The 12881-nt window shown below is 38.1% G+C and overlaps 4 protein-coding genes across 6 annotated transcripts; 2 read left to right on the top strand and 2 right to left on the bottom strand.

Moving 5' to 3' along the window:
* The first annotated feature begins 2377 nt into the window (after positions 1-2377).
* Positions 2378-3229, top strand: LOC147325697 (heat shock protein 30-like). Its single transcript, XM_086302501.1, has one exon. The coding sequence runs from the start codon at positions 2491-2493 to the stop codon at positions 3133-3135; it is 645 nt and encodes a 214-aa protein (XP_086158627.1). The 5' UTR covers positions 2378-2490; the 3' UTR covers positions 3136-3229.
* A 1135-nt stretch (positions 3230-4364) lies between these two features.
* LOC147325696 (heat shock protein 30-like) lies at positions 4365-6012 on the top strand. The gene has a single exon (XM_086302500.1). It carries the CDS (start codon positions 4814-4816, stop codon positions 5450-5452), a length of 639 nt encoding a protein of 212 aa, XP_086158626.1. The 5' UTR covers positions 4365-4813; the 3' UTR covers positions 5453-6012.
* Positions 6013-6824: 812 nt separating this feature from the next.
* Positions 6825-7580, bottom strand: LOC147325695 (heat shock protein 30-like). Its single transcript, XM_086302499.1, has one exon. It carries the CDS (start codon positions 7482-7484, stop codon positions 6840-6842), a length of 645 nt encoding a protein of 214 aa, XP_086158625.1. The 5' UTR covers positions 7485-7580; the 3' UTR covers positions 6825-6839.
* Positions 7581-8393: 813 nt separating this feature from the next.
* LOC147325694 (N-acetyllactosaminide beta-1,3-N-acetylglucosaminyltransferase 2) lies at positions 8394-12810 on the bottom strand. Of its 3 annotated transcripts, XM_086300321.1 has the most exons (4): positions 12710-12810; positions 12119-12369; positions 11823-11843; positions 8394-11590 (listed from the first exon to the last, which is right to left on the bottom strand). In XM_086300321.1, the coding sequence occupies exon 4, from the start codon at positions 11559-11561 to the stop codon at positions 10218-10220; it is 1344 nt and encodes a 447-aa protein (XP_086156447.1). In that variant the 5' UTR covers positions 11562-11590; positions 11823-11843; positions 12119-12369; positions 12710-12810; the 3' UTR covers positions 8394-10217. The 3 variants fall into 3 exon arrangements, with proteins under 3 accessions (XP_086156447.1, XP_086156448.1, XP_086156449.1); XM_086300322.1 differs by lacking the exon at positions 12710-12810 and having other exon boundaries at positions 12119-12410; XM_086300323.1 differs by lacking the exon at positions 11823-11843 and having other exon boundaries at positions 8395-11590.
* Positions 12811-12881: the final 71 nt, after the last annotated feature.

The raw sequence follows: 12881 nt of genomic DNA, 5'->3' as shown, positions 1-12881 counted from the left end.
GCTTTAATGTTAATTACCCTTTGGAAAAAACATGGAGTACATCTTGGATTGTGTAGTCTAGAGTCAGTATGTTACAATTATATGTGTATCATTACATCACATGGTTGTGTTATTCATTTCTAATCATAAAACTGTAAAACCACTAGTAGGAAAGTATTATTTTAACAAAAGGAAAATGCAAATTAAAAGGCAGGAAATCACAAAGCAGGTCTGCAAACAACTTGAAAAATAACAAGGAAAATTAATTTATTTATGTATTTATGCTTAGTATTTAATACCAAATATGGTATAATAGAAGACATATTTCAGAGGTATTTCAAAAGTTTTGGGAGTACATGTATGAGGAAGGAGATCCTGCCATCTAGTGGATGAAACCTCAAATTACTGTTGGAAGAATAATAAAAAGGCCCTATGTATAGACGAGGTGTTTCATACTTTCTTCATAGACTTGTGAAAAGTCGTCGATTTTCAAAAAAAAAAGAAGTCTGGTCTGTATTAAATGATTTCCACTAAAAATTGAGTTTAACTTTCGCACCATAACTGAATATTGCTTCCCTCAAATCTAAGCTTGGTAGTTTTGTAGTCTCTTATGATCACTGGTAAAAACTTGTAATGAAGAAATCATATGAGTGATGTCAGAAGTCCTGTGAAACCCTGGAAGAGTTCCCAGTCTTTCACAGGGAGCTGAGATGAATGCTGAGAGAATGAATGTCATTCATGTTCACATTATGCAATCTATAAAGAAAGCATATGTTTGGACTGTGGGAGGAAGCCTGATTACCAAGAAAGATACTTCAAAGTATCCATGATGATGGTGCAGTACTTAGCACAGTTTCTTCACTCTGGCCTCACAGCAACAGCGAATCTACAGCTGGCTGGTTCAGGACTTTATGTGTGTAGTTTCTCACTGAATCTATGTCGGATCTGTTCAGCTGCTTCCTCCTGCAGTACAACAACATGCAAGTTAACTTTACTGGCGATTCTAAATTTGACAAAGGTATGACTGTGTACTTGAGTGATCTTCTGTCTTTCTCTGTGTTGGCTCTTCGACTGACTGTAAACCTGTTCAGGCAAACAAGTCCTTCTTTTGCTGGAGTATGCTGTCGGCAGACACAAAAGCTGTGTGATGGATATATAATCTCAACTTCACTTTAGCAATTTAATGGAAATGAACAAATTCATTCTGAGTATTTACTCATGATGCTAAATTAAATTAAGGGGATATTTCAGAAATGATTATTATTTCATTGCTCATTTGGTCTTCAAGATAAACACACTTTTGTCTGACAGATTTAAAGATACACATATTTATTCAGTCTTACAGTAATGAACAGATTAAATGATTTCAATTGATTTTTTTCTTTACTTTTAATTTTGGCTTTGTCTGACATTCATATTCTTGTAGAAACATTATTGTTGTTTCTTTAAAGAAAAAAGCAGACATATTTAATCGTTTTATTTCTTCTGTCAATCTGGAGAAATTAATAAAAATGGGATTTGATTGTGCAGACCAAAAAAAAACCCACTTAATATTTAACTCCATGTGGGTAGTTTTAATTTTGTGTTGGTTCCCAACAAATGACAGCTCTGCATGTCAAAGTGAACAAGAAAACGTTTATCAGCTCAGGTGTTAAAAAAAATTTAAAACTGTGCATTTAGTTTCCACAAGGTCTATGTGAGCTGTGCTTTTTAATATCCAGCAGCCTATTTTACAAATGCAGTGCTACAGAATTCAAAGAAACATGAAGAACAAAATAAGTATCGGCTAATACACGCAATCATTTTACAAGTCAGATCATTTGAGCTGAGACTGAAAATAAATAAATAAATAAATACTTTAAATCTGATAATTATCAACAGCCAACTGTAGCAATTTAATAAAGTATGTTAAAGATTTACAGTTCTGATCCTACATTGAACATTAACTGAAGTCAGTATTCTTGAGAAAAAGCCCCACAAATTGGTTATATGTGATAAATGCATCAAACTGCACTATGTTCTGCAATTACCGTGAAAGAGTATCTAGGCGTTCTTGGATTTTGGATTTCTGGTTGTGTTTTTTTTAAATATCACATTTGAACAAAAATTTAAATAATGTAACTGAATATTTACTTAATCAAAGTAAACAATAAAAACTTGATGTCAGATCTGAAATATGTAGCATTTACGCTTATTACACATTTATATATTTTACATGTTTTTGTCACTGAGGCAGCCTATATGGACATTAGTAAATACATGCGGTAATCAAATAGTTTCACAGAAAAGAAGTGATGTCATAAATCCTGTAAAACAGCTCCACCCAGTGGAGATCTGTGGCAAAGACCAGAACATTCCTGAAGACTCTGGAACTCCTCCACTTAGTATATATAAACTGGGACAGTCTCACTGCTGAGACAGAAAGCAAGACAAGCAACACCAAGAAGACAACAGACACCTGAACAGTGTTTCATCTCACAAGAAGAGGACTCAACACTAAACCCACTGAAGATGCTGTGCTCTCATGGAGTCCAGTCTGCACTCAGTCCATTCATGGACTTCTACTGGCCTGTGCGCAGTCTGTGGCCAGAGATCAAGCCTCTGTTCTACCAGCAGGATCTCCTGCAGAGAAACCTACAGGAGCTGTGCAGCAGTCTGGAGCTGATGGATAAACTTCAACACAGGATCCTGGAGGAGACAGATCCTTTCCAAAGCAGCATGGCTGTGCAGCCAGTTACCGTCCAGCTGGAGAAAGAGGGAGACAAGTTTGCTCTGATGCTGGACACTCGAGGCTTTTCCCCAGAGGAGCTGTCTGTCAGGCAGGTGGGCAGGAAGCTGAGAGTCAGTGGCAAGACAGAGAAGAAGCAGGAGGATGGGAAAGGCTCGTACTCTTACAGACTGCAGGAGTTCAGACAGGAGTTTGATCTGCCTGAAGGACTGAACCCTCAAACCATCACGTGCCACCTGTCTCCAGATGGGAAGCTCCACATCCAGGCAGCCAAAGCTCCGTGTGTTGAAGAGGCTGAGAGAGAGCTGACTATCAAGAGGAGCTCAGAGGACAAAGCACAGCAGAGTGTGTGTTCACAGGCAGAAGACAGCAGGACAGAGACACACAGCAGCACACAGGACAAACCTGAAAACATGGATATGAAATGATACCAATGTAAAATAAATGTTTTTGTATTGATATTCATTCAGTTTTCATGTGTTGAGAAATAAATGTTATCAAAGCTTAACTATGTTTTCTGTGTCTTTCTTTCTAAGTCCTACATTAAAAAGAAAGAAAGAAAAAAAGCACAGAGGAGGATAGAAGGAGTTTTATTGAGGTCCTGTGATCCATGCATCCAAGTTCTCCAGCTCTAAAATTCTAAACTTTATGGCTTTTAAAAATAGAAACAAATGAGGACAAATTGAATTTGGTAGTTCAGACTGAAAACTGTTGTTTAATTCAACACCATCTGGGTTTGATGAATGAGCTCCTGGCTTTATCTGAGTTAACACTTCATAGACCAGGTGGTTTCAGAGTAGTTCATGCAATCTTATTGTCTGTTCCAAAAATGTGACAACACTCGATGTCAAAGTGAACAACAGAACATTCAGTTCACAAGTAAGAAAAATCAAATACTGCGCAATTAGTTTCCACAAGTTCTGTGTGTGTGTGTTGCTTTTCAATTTCCAGTAATCTATTAAACAAATGAAAGTTACAGCCTTCAAACAAACATGAAGAATGTACCAAGTATTGATAAATTGAGCAAATATTTTACAAGCCAGACTATTTCACCATATAATTTAACAACAATTATATACTGCACATGTGATAATTACTAACATCATGCTATTTGAAGTTAGCAAAACACATTTGCAAAAACATATTCTTATTAAGAATTATTAAGTGAACTCGGCACTCTTGAGAAACAACCCATCCTAGTGGATATATGTGGTAATGGCTATATGTTGAAACATGTTCACCTGTTTCTCTACACATTCTTAGAATTTGGAGTTTATGTTATTTGATTTTAATAATATGTTTTGGATTATAAAATTGATTTGAACTAGTGTTTAAAAAATATCAGCATGAACCCAAACATTTTTTGATCAGTAGACAAATAGCTTTTCACATCAGACATGAAGTGCATTCAGTTCACAAGTGACGTCAGAAGTTCTGTGAAACAGCTCCACCCAGTGGAGATCTGTGGCAAAGACCAGAACATTCCTGAAGATTCTGGACCCCTTCTGGGGAAATGGTGTACATCTAAGGCTTACCTCCGATGTTTGCATTTAAATTCGTATTTAAATCAATGGACTTGTTAAAAACAAATTCACTGCATATATGGTTAGAATGGATATTCCAGTAAATATTGTATTATATTATACTTCTCAAGTAATGCGGAGTTTTGTTCTTTATTTTATTTTTTGTATTTTTCAGTCTTGGTGAGAGCAGGTTGAGGGCTGAGGAAGAAGAGGTCAATTTCCTGCTCGTCTTTCATCAGCATGAATCAGATATTTGTTTAGTAGATATAGTTTTTCTTCTCAGTCAAAGCAAATGAAAATTTGGGGGAAAAATAGTACATATTTCAAGTCATGGATGGGGATTTAAGTTTTTCCAGCAGCAAAAGTGAGGTTCTGTTCCTGGGAAACAGCTCCACCCAGTGGAGATCTGTGGCAAAGACCAGAACATTCCTGAAGACTCTGGAACTCCTCCACTTAGTATATATAAACTGGGACAGTCTCACTGCTGAGACAGAAAGCAAGACAAGCAACACCAAGAAGACAACAGACACCTGAACAGTGTTTCATCTCACAAGAAGAGGACTCAACACTAAACCCACTGAAGATGCTGTGCTCTCATGGAGTCCAGTCTGCACTCAGTCCATTCATGGACTTCTACTGGCCTGTGCGCAGTCTGTGGCCAGAGATCAAGCCTCTCTTCTACCAGCAGGATCTCCTGCAGAGAAACCTACAGGAGCTGTGCAGCAGTCTGGAGCTGATGGATAAACTTCAACACAGGATCCTGGAGGAGACAGATCCTTTCCAAAGCAGCATGGCTGTGCAGCCAGTTGCCGTCCAGCTGGAGAAAGAGGGAGACAAGTTTGCTCTGATGCTGGACACTCGAGGCTTTTCCCCAGAGGAGCTGTCTGTCAGGCAGGTGGGCAGGAAGCTGAGAGTCAGTGGCAAGACAGAGAAGAAGCAGGAGGATGGGAAAGGCTCGTACTCTTACAGACTGCAGGACTTCAGACAGGAGTTTGATCTGCCTGAAGGACTGAACCATCAAGCCATCACGTGCCACCTGTCTCCAGATGGGAAGCTCCACATCCAGGCAGCCAAAGCTCCGTGTGTTGAAGAGGCTGAGAGAGAGCTGACTATCAAGAGGAGCTCAGAGGACAAAGCACAGCAGAGTGTGTGTTCACAGGCAGAAGACAGCAGGACAGAGACACACAGCAGCACACAGGACAAACCTGAAAACATGGAATGAGATTTAAAATGACGTCAATTTAAAATAGATTTTCTTTTCAATGCAAATGATAATTTATGGTCCTATATGTTTTGGGTTTTTTTTGGTTTGTTTTTTGTTTTTGTTTTTTTGTTTTTTTAATGTAATGACGATTAAAAATGTTTAAAGCTGAACTCTGTTTCCTGTGTGTTTTACTTAAGTCATATGTTTAAAAAAAGGCCTTGCCTGAATGGATAGAATGGACATGCCAGTGAACATATAATCGTTAGTATGATTCTGAAATGATGTTTTTTCCCCACTTTTTTCTTATTCATACATTAGTATTATTTTAATTTTACAGAAATCACCAAAAATGAAATTTGATTATGCAGAGAAAAAAGCACAAAGCTTTCATCAATGCCACATGGATTATTTTCATTCAATTTTGATAGTGTTTCATTTAACACTTTAAACTGTTCATCTTTTGTGTCATGAAGAGTATCGATGTTAAAGAAAAGAACCATCATCAGTTCAATAAAATCAGATACTGTGTGATTAGTTTACAGAAGGTCAAGCTTGCTTTTGAATTTACCAATACATGTTGAAGAAATTACTTACTGCACCATTCATGCAAAATGGAACAATAAAACAAATACTAACAGAAACAATTTTGAGTTCAGGTCATTTGTCTTTAAAAACTTAAAACAGTAAACACTTTTGTGTAATCTTTTATTTGCCAGATGTATTTATTTTATCTCAAATTAGGGAAATACTATACATCTATTAATTACCTGCATTAGAAAATCTGAACAAAACATTAAAAAAAGACTTTAGTACATTGGGATTAATGAAGTCTGAAATCCTGATAAAAAGATTCTCCAAATTGAGATATATGGGTATTGCAATAAAAAACAAATGCTAGTTTATAATCTGAAATCAAAGTTAAAACGTATGTTTTACTTGTTTTATATGTACATTATCCTATTTTTACATGTCTTTTTTTAAAGTGACACAGCCTATATGGATATTAATAAAAAAGGCCACAGTGCAGTGACCGTGCTAACGACTGCACCACCATCATGGTTACTTTGAAGTATCTTTCTTGATAATCAATGTTCCTCCCACAGTCCAAACATATGCTTGATTGTAAGTTGTATAATATGAACATGGATGACATTCATTCTCTGTATGCCACCTATGGCAGCTGGGAGCTGGAGAACATGAATGGATGGAATAGATTATATTATTTATCACTTTCTTTTTCTATCATTTATGTGCTGTATTTTTTTAATGTATGAAATAGAAAAAAAACCCCACACAACATGATTCAGTGTTTGTGATGTTTATTTATCATCAGATATAAATCACAATTACACATATAAAAAGAAATTAATATTATTTAAAAAAAAACATTTATTTTACATTGGTATCATTTCATATCCATGTTTACAGGTTTGTCCTGTGTGCTGCTGTGTGTCTCTGTCCTGCTGTCTTCTGCCTGTGAACACACACTCTGCTGTGCTTTGTCCTCTGAGCTCCTCTTGATAGTCAGCTCTCTCTCAGCCTCTTCAACACACGGAGCTTTGGCTGCCTGGATGTGGAGCTTCCCATCTGGAGACAGGTGGCACGTGATGGTTTGAGGGTTCAGTCCTTCAGGCAGATCAAACTCCTGTCTGAACTCCTGCAGTCTGTAAGAGTACGAGCCTTTCCCATCCTCCTGCTTCTTCTTTGTCTTGCCACTGACTCTCAGCTTCCTGCCCACCTGCCTGACAGACAGCTCCTCTGGGGAAAAGCCTCGAGTGTCCAGCATCAGAGCAAACTTGTCTCCCTCTTTCTCCAGCTGGACAGCAACTGGCTGCACAGCCATGCTGCTTTGGAAAGGATCTGTCTCCTCCAGGATCCTGTGTTGAAGTTTATCCATCAGCTCCAGACTGCTGCACAGCTCCTGTAGGTTTCTCTGCAGGAGATCCTGCTGGTAGAACAGAGGCTTGATCTCTGGCCACAGACTGCGCACAGGCCAGTAGAAGTCCATGAATGGACTGAGTGCAGACTGGACTCCATGAGAGCACAGCATCTTCAGTGGGTTTAGTGTTGAGTCCTCTTCTTGTGAGATGAAACACTGTTCAGGTGTCTGTTGTCTTCTTGGTGTTGCTTGTCTTGCTTTCTGTCTCAGCAGTGAGACTGTCCCAGTTTATATATACTAAGTGGAGGAGGTCCAGAGTCTTCAGGAATTTTCTGGTCTCTGCCAGAGATCTCCACTGGGTGACGCTGTTTGACTGGACTAATGACATCACTCGTCAATTGCTCATCCATCATGTCTGACTTCTTTTCTGTGAAACTATTTGATAGGCTGCCTCAGTGACAAAAACATGTAAAATATATAAATGTGTAATAAGCTTTTACTTCAGATTATAGGTTTGCATTTCCATTTAATTGCAATACCCAAAAAATCACCACAGGTGACGGTTCATCAGGAATACAAACTTCACTTGACTATTCCTGTTGGATCAAAGACTTATTTTTGAATATCTTGTTTGGATTTTGTAATACAGGTAATTATTTGGTGTACAGTGTTTCCCCAATTTGACTTTATTTAAAGTTTATTTAAAACAATCTGTACCAAAAATTCTAGACAGTGCGTTTATTATTCCTCTTCCATCAAAATTTATGTTTTACAAATATTTTTATTCTACGTTTTTCCATGAAAGCTGCATTAATAAACGTCTTGAGCATACATCTGTAAATTCAAAAGCAACCTTGATATTGACCTTCTAAGAATTAATCACACAGTTTTTGATTTTACTGAGCTGATGAGGGTTCTTTTCTTCATGTACAGATGTTCTTCCTGACAAAGAAGGTTACAGGACTACTTGAAATATACTGTCATCAATGTACACAAATAATCAAGGATGTATTGTCTGTAACGTTGTGCCTTTTTTTCCTATGCGCGATCAATTTCCACTTAAAATACTAGTACTAAAAATAATACTAATATATAAATATAGAAGTATTCTCCACTGTGGTCAAAGAACACACAAAAATAAAAAAAAACAAGGAAAAAAACATCTGTCATTTCAGAATTATATTAACGATTATGTATTCACTGGAATGTCACCTCTATGCATTCAGGCAAGGCAATTTTTTTAACAAAATGACTTAAAACACACAGTTTAGCTTTTATGATATTTATTCATTATCAGATAAAAAATACTAAAGCACACAGAATCATAAATTATCAGCATTGTTGAGATGCAACAATGTTCAAGTGTCTGTTCTCTTGACTTATCCCTTCTGTCATTCTTCTTTCTCAAATATAGGACTGTTTATCGTCTTTTGACCTCTTTTATAACTAAAAGAGGTCAAAATTCAGCAGGAACCTTCTGGTCACTACCACAGAGCTTCACTGGGTGGGGCTGTTACTCAGGCTTACTAACATTAAATCATCACTCCTGTGTTTTCAGGAACTTGCCTTCATTTGCGTCACTGCAACACTAGATGCCTGTCTAAACTATCATGAGCTAATATTGTCAGATCTAATCTGAGTATCATCTCAACAAAAGCACACATATAAACACATATAAATGTATATGTGTACACATAAACACAATTAGGGTGTTTGTTTTTATACAATGTTTTAAAAAATATATATTTTGTGTTTAGTATTCATCATCTTAACAATCTTTCCTGTCTTTTCTTTGGATGGACTCCTCCAAATGCATTACTCTGAAGCCACTGTCTGCCTATTAGTACTAAGATCAATAACTGAGACCAGACAAGAATGGGCTACTAATATAATCAAGAAGAAAGAAGAGACAAGCGCGCCAAACACTAGAGTTATCCATAAACATTTCAGACTGCAAGTGCGGAAATATTTACTTAAATGTGATCTCTGCTGTTTGTGCCATGCTGCTGATTTATAATGTGTCTATTAATGCACTTAAACTCTTACTGAGTATTTTATCTTTCAAGAAATGCTAAAGTTCATCTTTTTTATTCACAACCAAACTCCAGTGTTACAACATCTATATACCCATGAACATTGTCCATGTTTAAGGCAACTTATAGCGTTTTGAATAACAACTGCATAATTTTACTTTATCAGTGATTTTCAGATTTTCATGACTTGAAAGACGTTGTTTTATGCTTTATGATTTAATACAAGAAGTTGGAAGTAGTTAGCATCATAGATTGACACTAAAAAAACCATTTTTCTGGCAGCAGAGAACATAAAAAAAAAGACAAAGTTTTTTTCAAGGATTACAACCATGTAGATACACACCTTTCAAAGTCAAGCATTGCTTTTTTTGAGGTACAGAAGACATCACATGAAAATTATACATTTAATCAAGCTGTGTTGCAGTTTCGAAGTGAAAGTTAAACATCAGAACATTTTAAGAGAAACTGCTGACTTAAAGGGAAGAAAATAGTGCCAAGAAATTTAAGAAAGGGGAAAAAAAAAAAAAAAACTATGTTCACCAGCCATTGTATAAATACATCTAAATCATTTACAATGGTAAAATATTTTCTATAGTCAAGAAAATAAAACCTTTAAGTTAAAGAAGAGTAAATAAATACAAATGGTGAATAAGGGGCCAGAATGTATGCCCTTAATCTGTGATGCCTTATTAACAAACCCTCTTTGAGGTAGATTGGTCTTCTATTCAGTTTTTAACTCCACACAGGAAATGTCCATTATGTGACCTTCCGTAATGTGACAAAGCCTGATTGATATGAAGATGAAGCCAGTGAGTGTGGTTGTAGCAGTCATCCTGTACTCACTGAGTCCTATTTGGATGGCAAATGAGCCTTAGCATTGACCAGGCAGGTTCCGGAGCTTTTTCCACAAAGTAACCATCTCCTTGGGACTCCGTTTGTGAACAAGCAGAACAGATCTGTATGCACAAGGATTTTCCCTTTCTCCTGCTGGGAGGTCAAATGTTAAAAAACCCGGGTGATGGGTTGGAGAAAGCCCGAGTCTGTGCAGGCACATTCCAAGATACACATCATCAATAGGGAAAAGGTGGACCCTCTCAGACACCTCTTTCAAACGTAATGCAAGTGATCCAGAATACACCACCCCTCCTCCACCAGCATAGGGTGGATACACTCCTTTGTAGAAATTTTCTGGTATGTAGTATTTTGTGGACGGTTCACGGTTTGGCATTGCATTAGTAATCACGTCCCCGATGAACATATCCATCTCAGTTTTCCTTTTTAAAAGTAGCTGTAGTTTGTGTTCCTCCTCGTTCTTGTGCAGATAATCCAGAAGGGCATTTGTTCTGACAAAGACGTCATCGTCTCCTTTGAAAACAAAGATGGCAGTGGGACAGTACTGCTCGAACCATCGCCAGAACAGCAAGTCCTTTAGGGTCAAATTATAAAAAGTATCTCTGAAGTCCCACAGTAGAATATCCCCATACTTCAGGTTCTCTAGCTCCAGGAGATTTTTTAGGTCTGGGTGTGGACCTGTACCCGAGTCCTGCCTTCCAAGAAGAAAGACTGTGCGCACCAATCCACCTTTTTTATTTGATTCCCCTTCCACCAGACCACTGCGTCCCCATGTTTCACGGATTGCCTGCCTATTTTCAAAGTTTCCCACTTGAGATTTGATAGCCATGAGGAGCATGGGAGAGTCCAGATCAAAGCTACTGTTGTCTTTCCTACACATACCGGGTTGGTTGATAAGAAGGGGGTACTCCCTGTAATACATTGACCTGATAAATGCCCTAATCTGTTCTGGCAGCTTGTTTATATCTTGCATGTGAGGGACTGAACACTTGTATGATGTGTTGTCAGAAATACATTCATTGTTAATCTCTGATAAAAACTTAGCTTTGGGCTTCCTCTGTATGCGAGTTGTGTTTCCTATCAGTAGTGGATTGTGCTCACGGTCCCAAGCATGCTGAAGCTGGTTCCACAGAGCACTGTCCTCCAAACGAAGGTTCCAGAAAGGCCCGAGTGGATGGGAGGCCATAGTTGAAGAATTAGCAGAAATCCCTGGAGCAATATAGTGGATAGTTATTTTTGGCGGAGCGTAGGAGATGGTGATGAATATGGAGATGCCAATATAAATTAAAAGATGGCCAGTCATCATACAAGGCAGCAGACACAAGCACAGCAGTCTCCCATTGCGTTTGCAGCATTTTCCCATTGCCTGTGGTATACAAAGCAGACACACACCTGCACACAGAAAAACATGAGGCTTTCTTTTAAAGATAATAATGCAAAGCAGAGAAAGAAAAATGGCACTGCCTTCACTGTACAGATTTATACAACAGAACGAGTCTCATAAGAGGTTTTATAGCAAACACTGCCATCAACTCAAGGGAGGTTTTTTGTCTCCTTAGTGATGGTCCAGGGAGGTTTATTATCTGTTCTTCTCTAGACATTCACAACATCATCTAATACCTACCTGTCGACAGGTACTCAGCCCCTGTAGGAACAATGTGGAAAATGTATTATGAAACAACAAGGATTATTTGCCTCTTTCATCAGTTACTGCTTCCATATTGTATTTGACTTGAAAAGAATGGCCTATTGATTCTACATCTATCTATCTAATTCCAAGGATGGATGAATAGACTAAACTTGCCTGCATCTTTTAGTCTACAAAATACACTTGTTAGAACTGCTACATGTGTTTCCTACAATTCTGTCAAACTCTTACAGGTTTAGGCAAGGGACGAGAGGAAACACAGAAGTACTTACAAGCGAGGGAACTTTCGTTGGTTATGGCGAGTGGGAAAAAAGGCACAGTCACCTGTGGTGTCCACTTCTTGTTTTAGTTTTAGCATCCGGCCTCGTCATGAGCTGGTTATTAAGCCGCAGCTGTGTAGCACAGTTTGTATTGTAGTGCATCATTTGGTCCTTCAGCGTATGGGACTTTCAACCGCAGCTGAGCAACGTGTCCCAGGTGAGTCCCATGCGCATCGAGCATGCGCTCCTTTGGCTCTTTGACGCTTAAGCATAACGAGGGGAAAAAAAGAACAAAGGGATCCACATGATTTGTTGTACTGTCTCCTGCCAACACATTGATTTTATTTACATGCGTTGCAGGTGTAGAGGCTATTTGCATGATGTAGCCAGATTGTCTGGACCCACCCAACCGCAAATTATAAATGATTAGTGGTTTAAGGTTTCACTTAAGTACACACATATACATATATATATATATATATATATATATATATATATATTCTGTGTGTCAGTATGTTTGTGTGCGTGTAGATACAGAGATACAGTTAGTGTACAAGTGTATTATGCAATTTTATAAAGATAATCAAGGTAACACCGACATACCTCCATGCATAACACCCTGTGACGGACACTGCCTCAGACCAATAGAGCACGCGTCTTGCAACAGGTTACGGGCTAAACAGTCGAGGGCTTTGGGGCTAAATCCCCGGATGTGACCAATAGAACCAGTTGGGGGGCGGGGCATTGTGAAGTCTTCTTACGTTTGTTTTGCGTG

This window comes from Aulonocara sp. 'chitande type north' Nkhata Bay, linkage group LG7 (assembly GCF_057382095.1).
Source record: "Aulonocara sp. 'chitande type north' Nkhata Bay isolate Kocher_YH1m ecotype deep benthic linkage group LG7, A_spYH_male_GT1.1, whole genome shotgun sequence".
Classification (NCBI taxonomy): Eukaryota; Metazoa; Chordata; class Actinopteri; order Cichliformes; family Cichlidae; genus Aulonocara; species Aulonocara sp. 'chitande type north' Nkhata Bay.
Note: the sequence above shows the minus strand (reverse complement) of the source record. Positions and strands in the feature narration are given on the sequence as shown.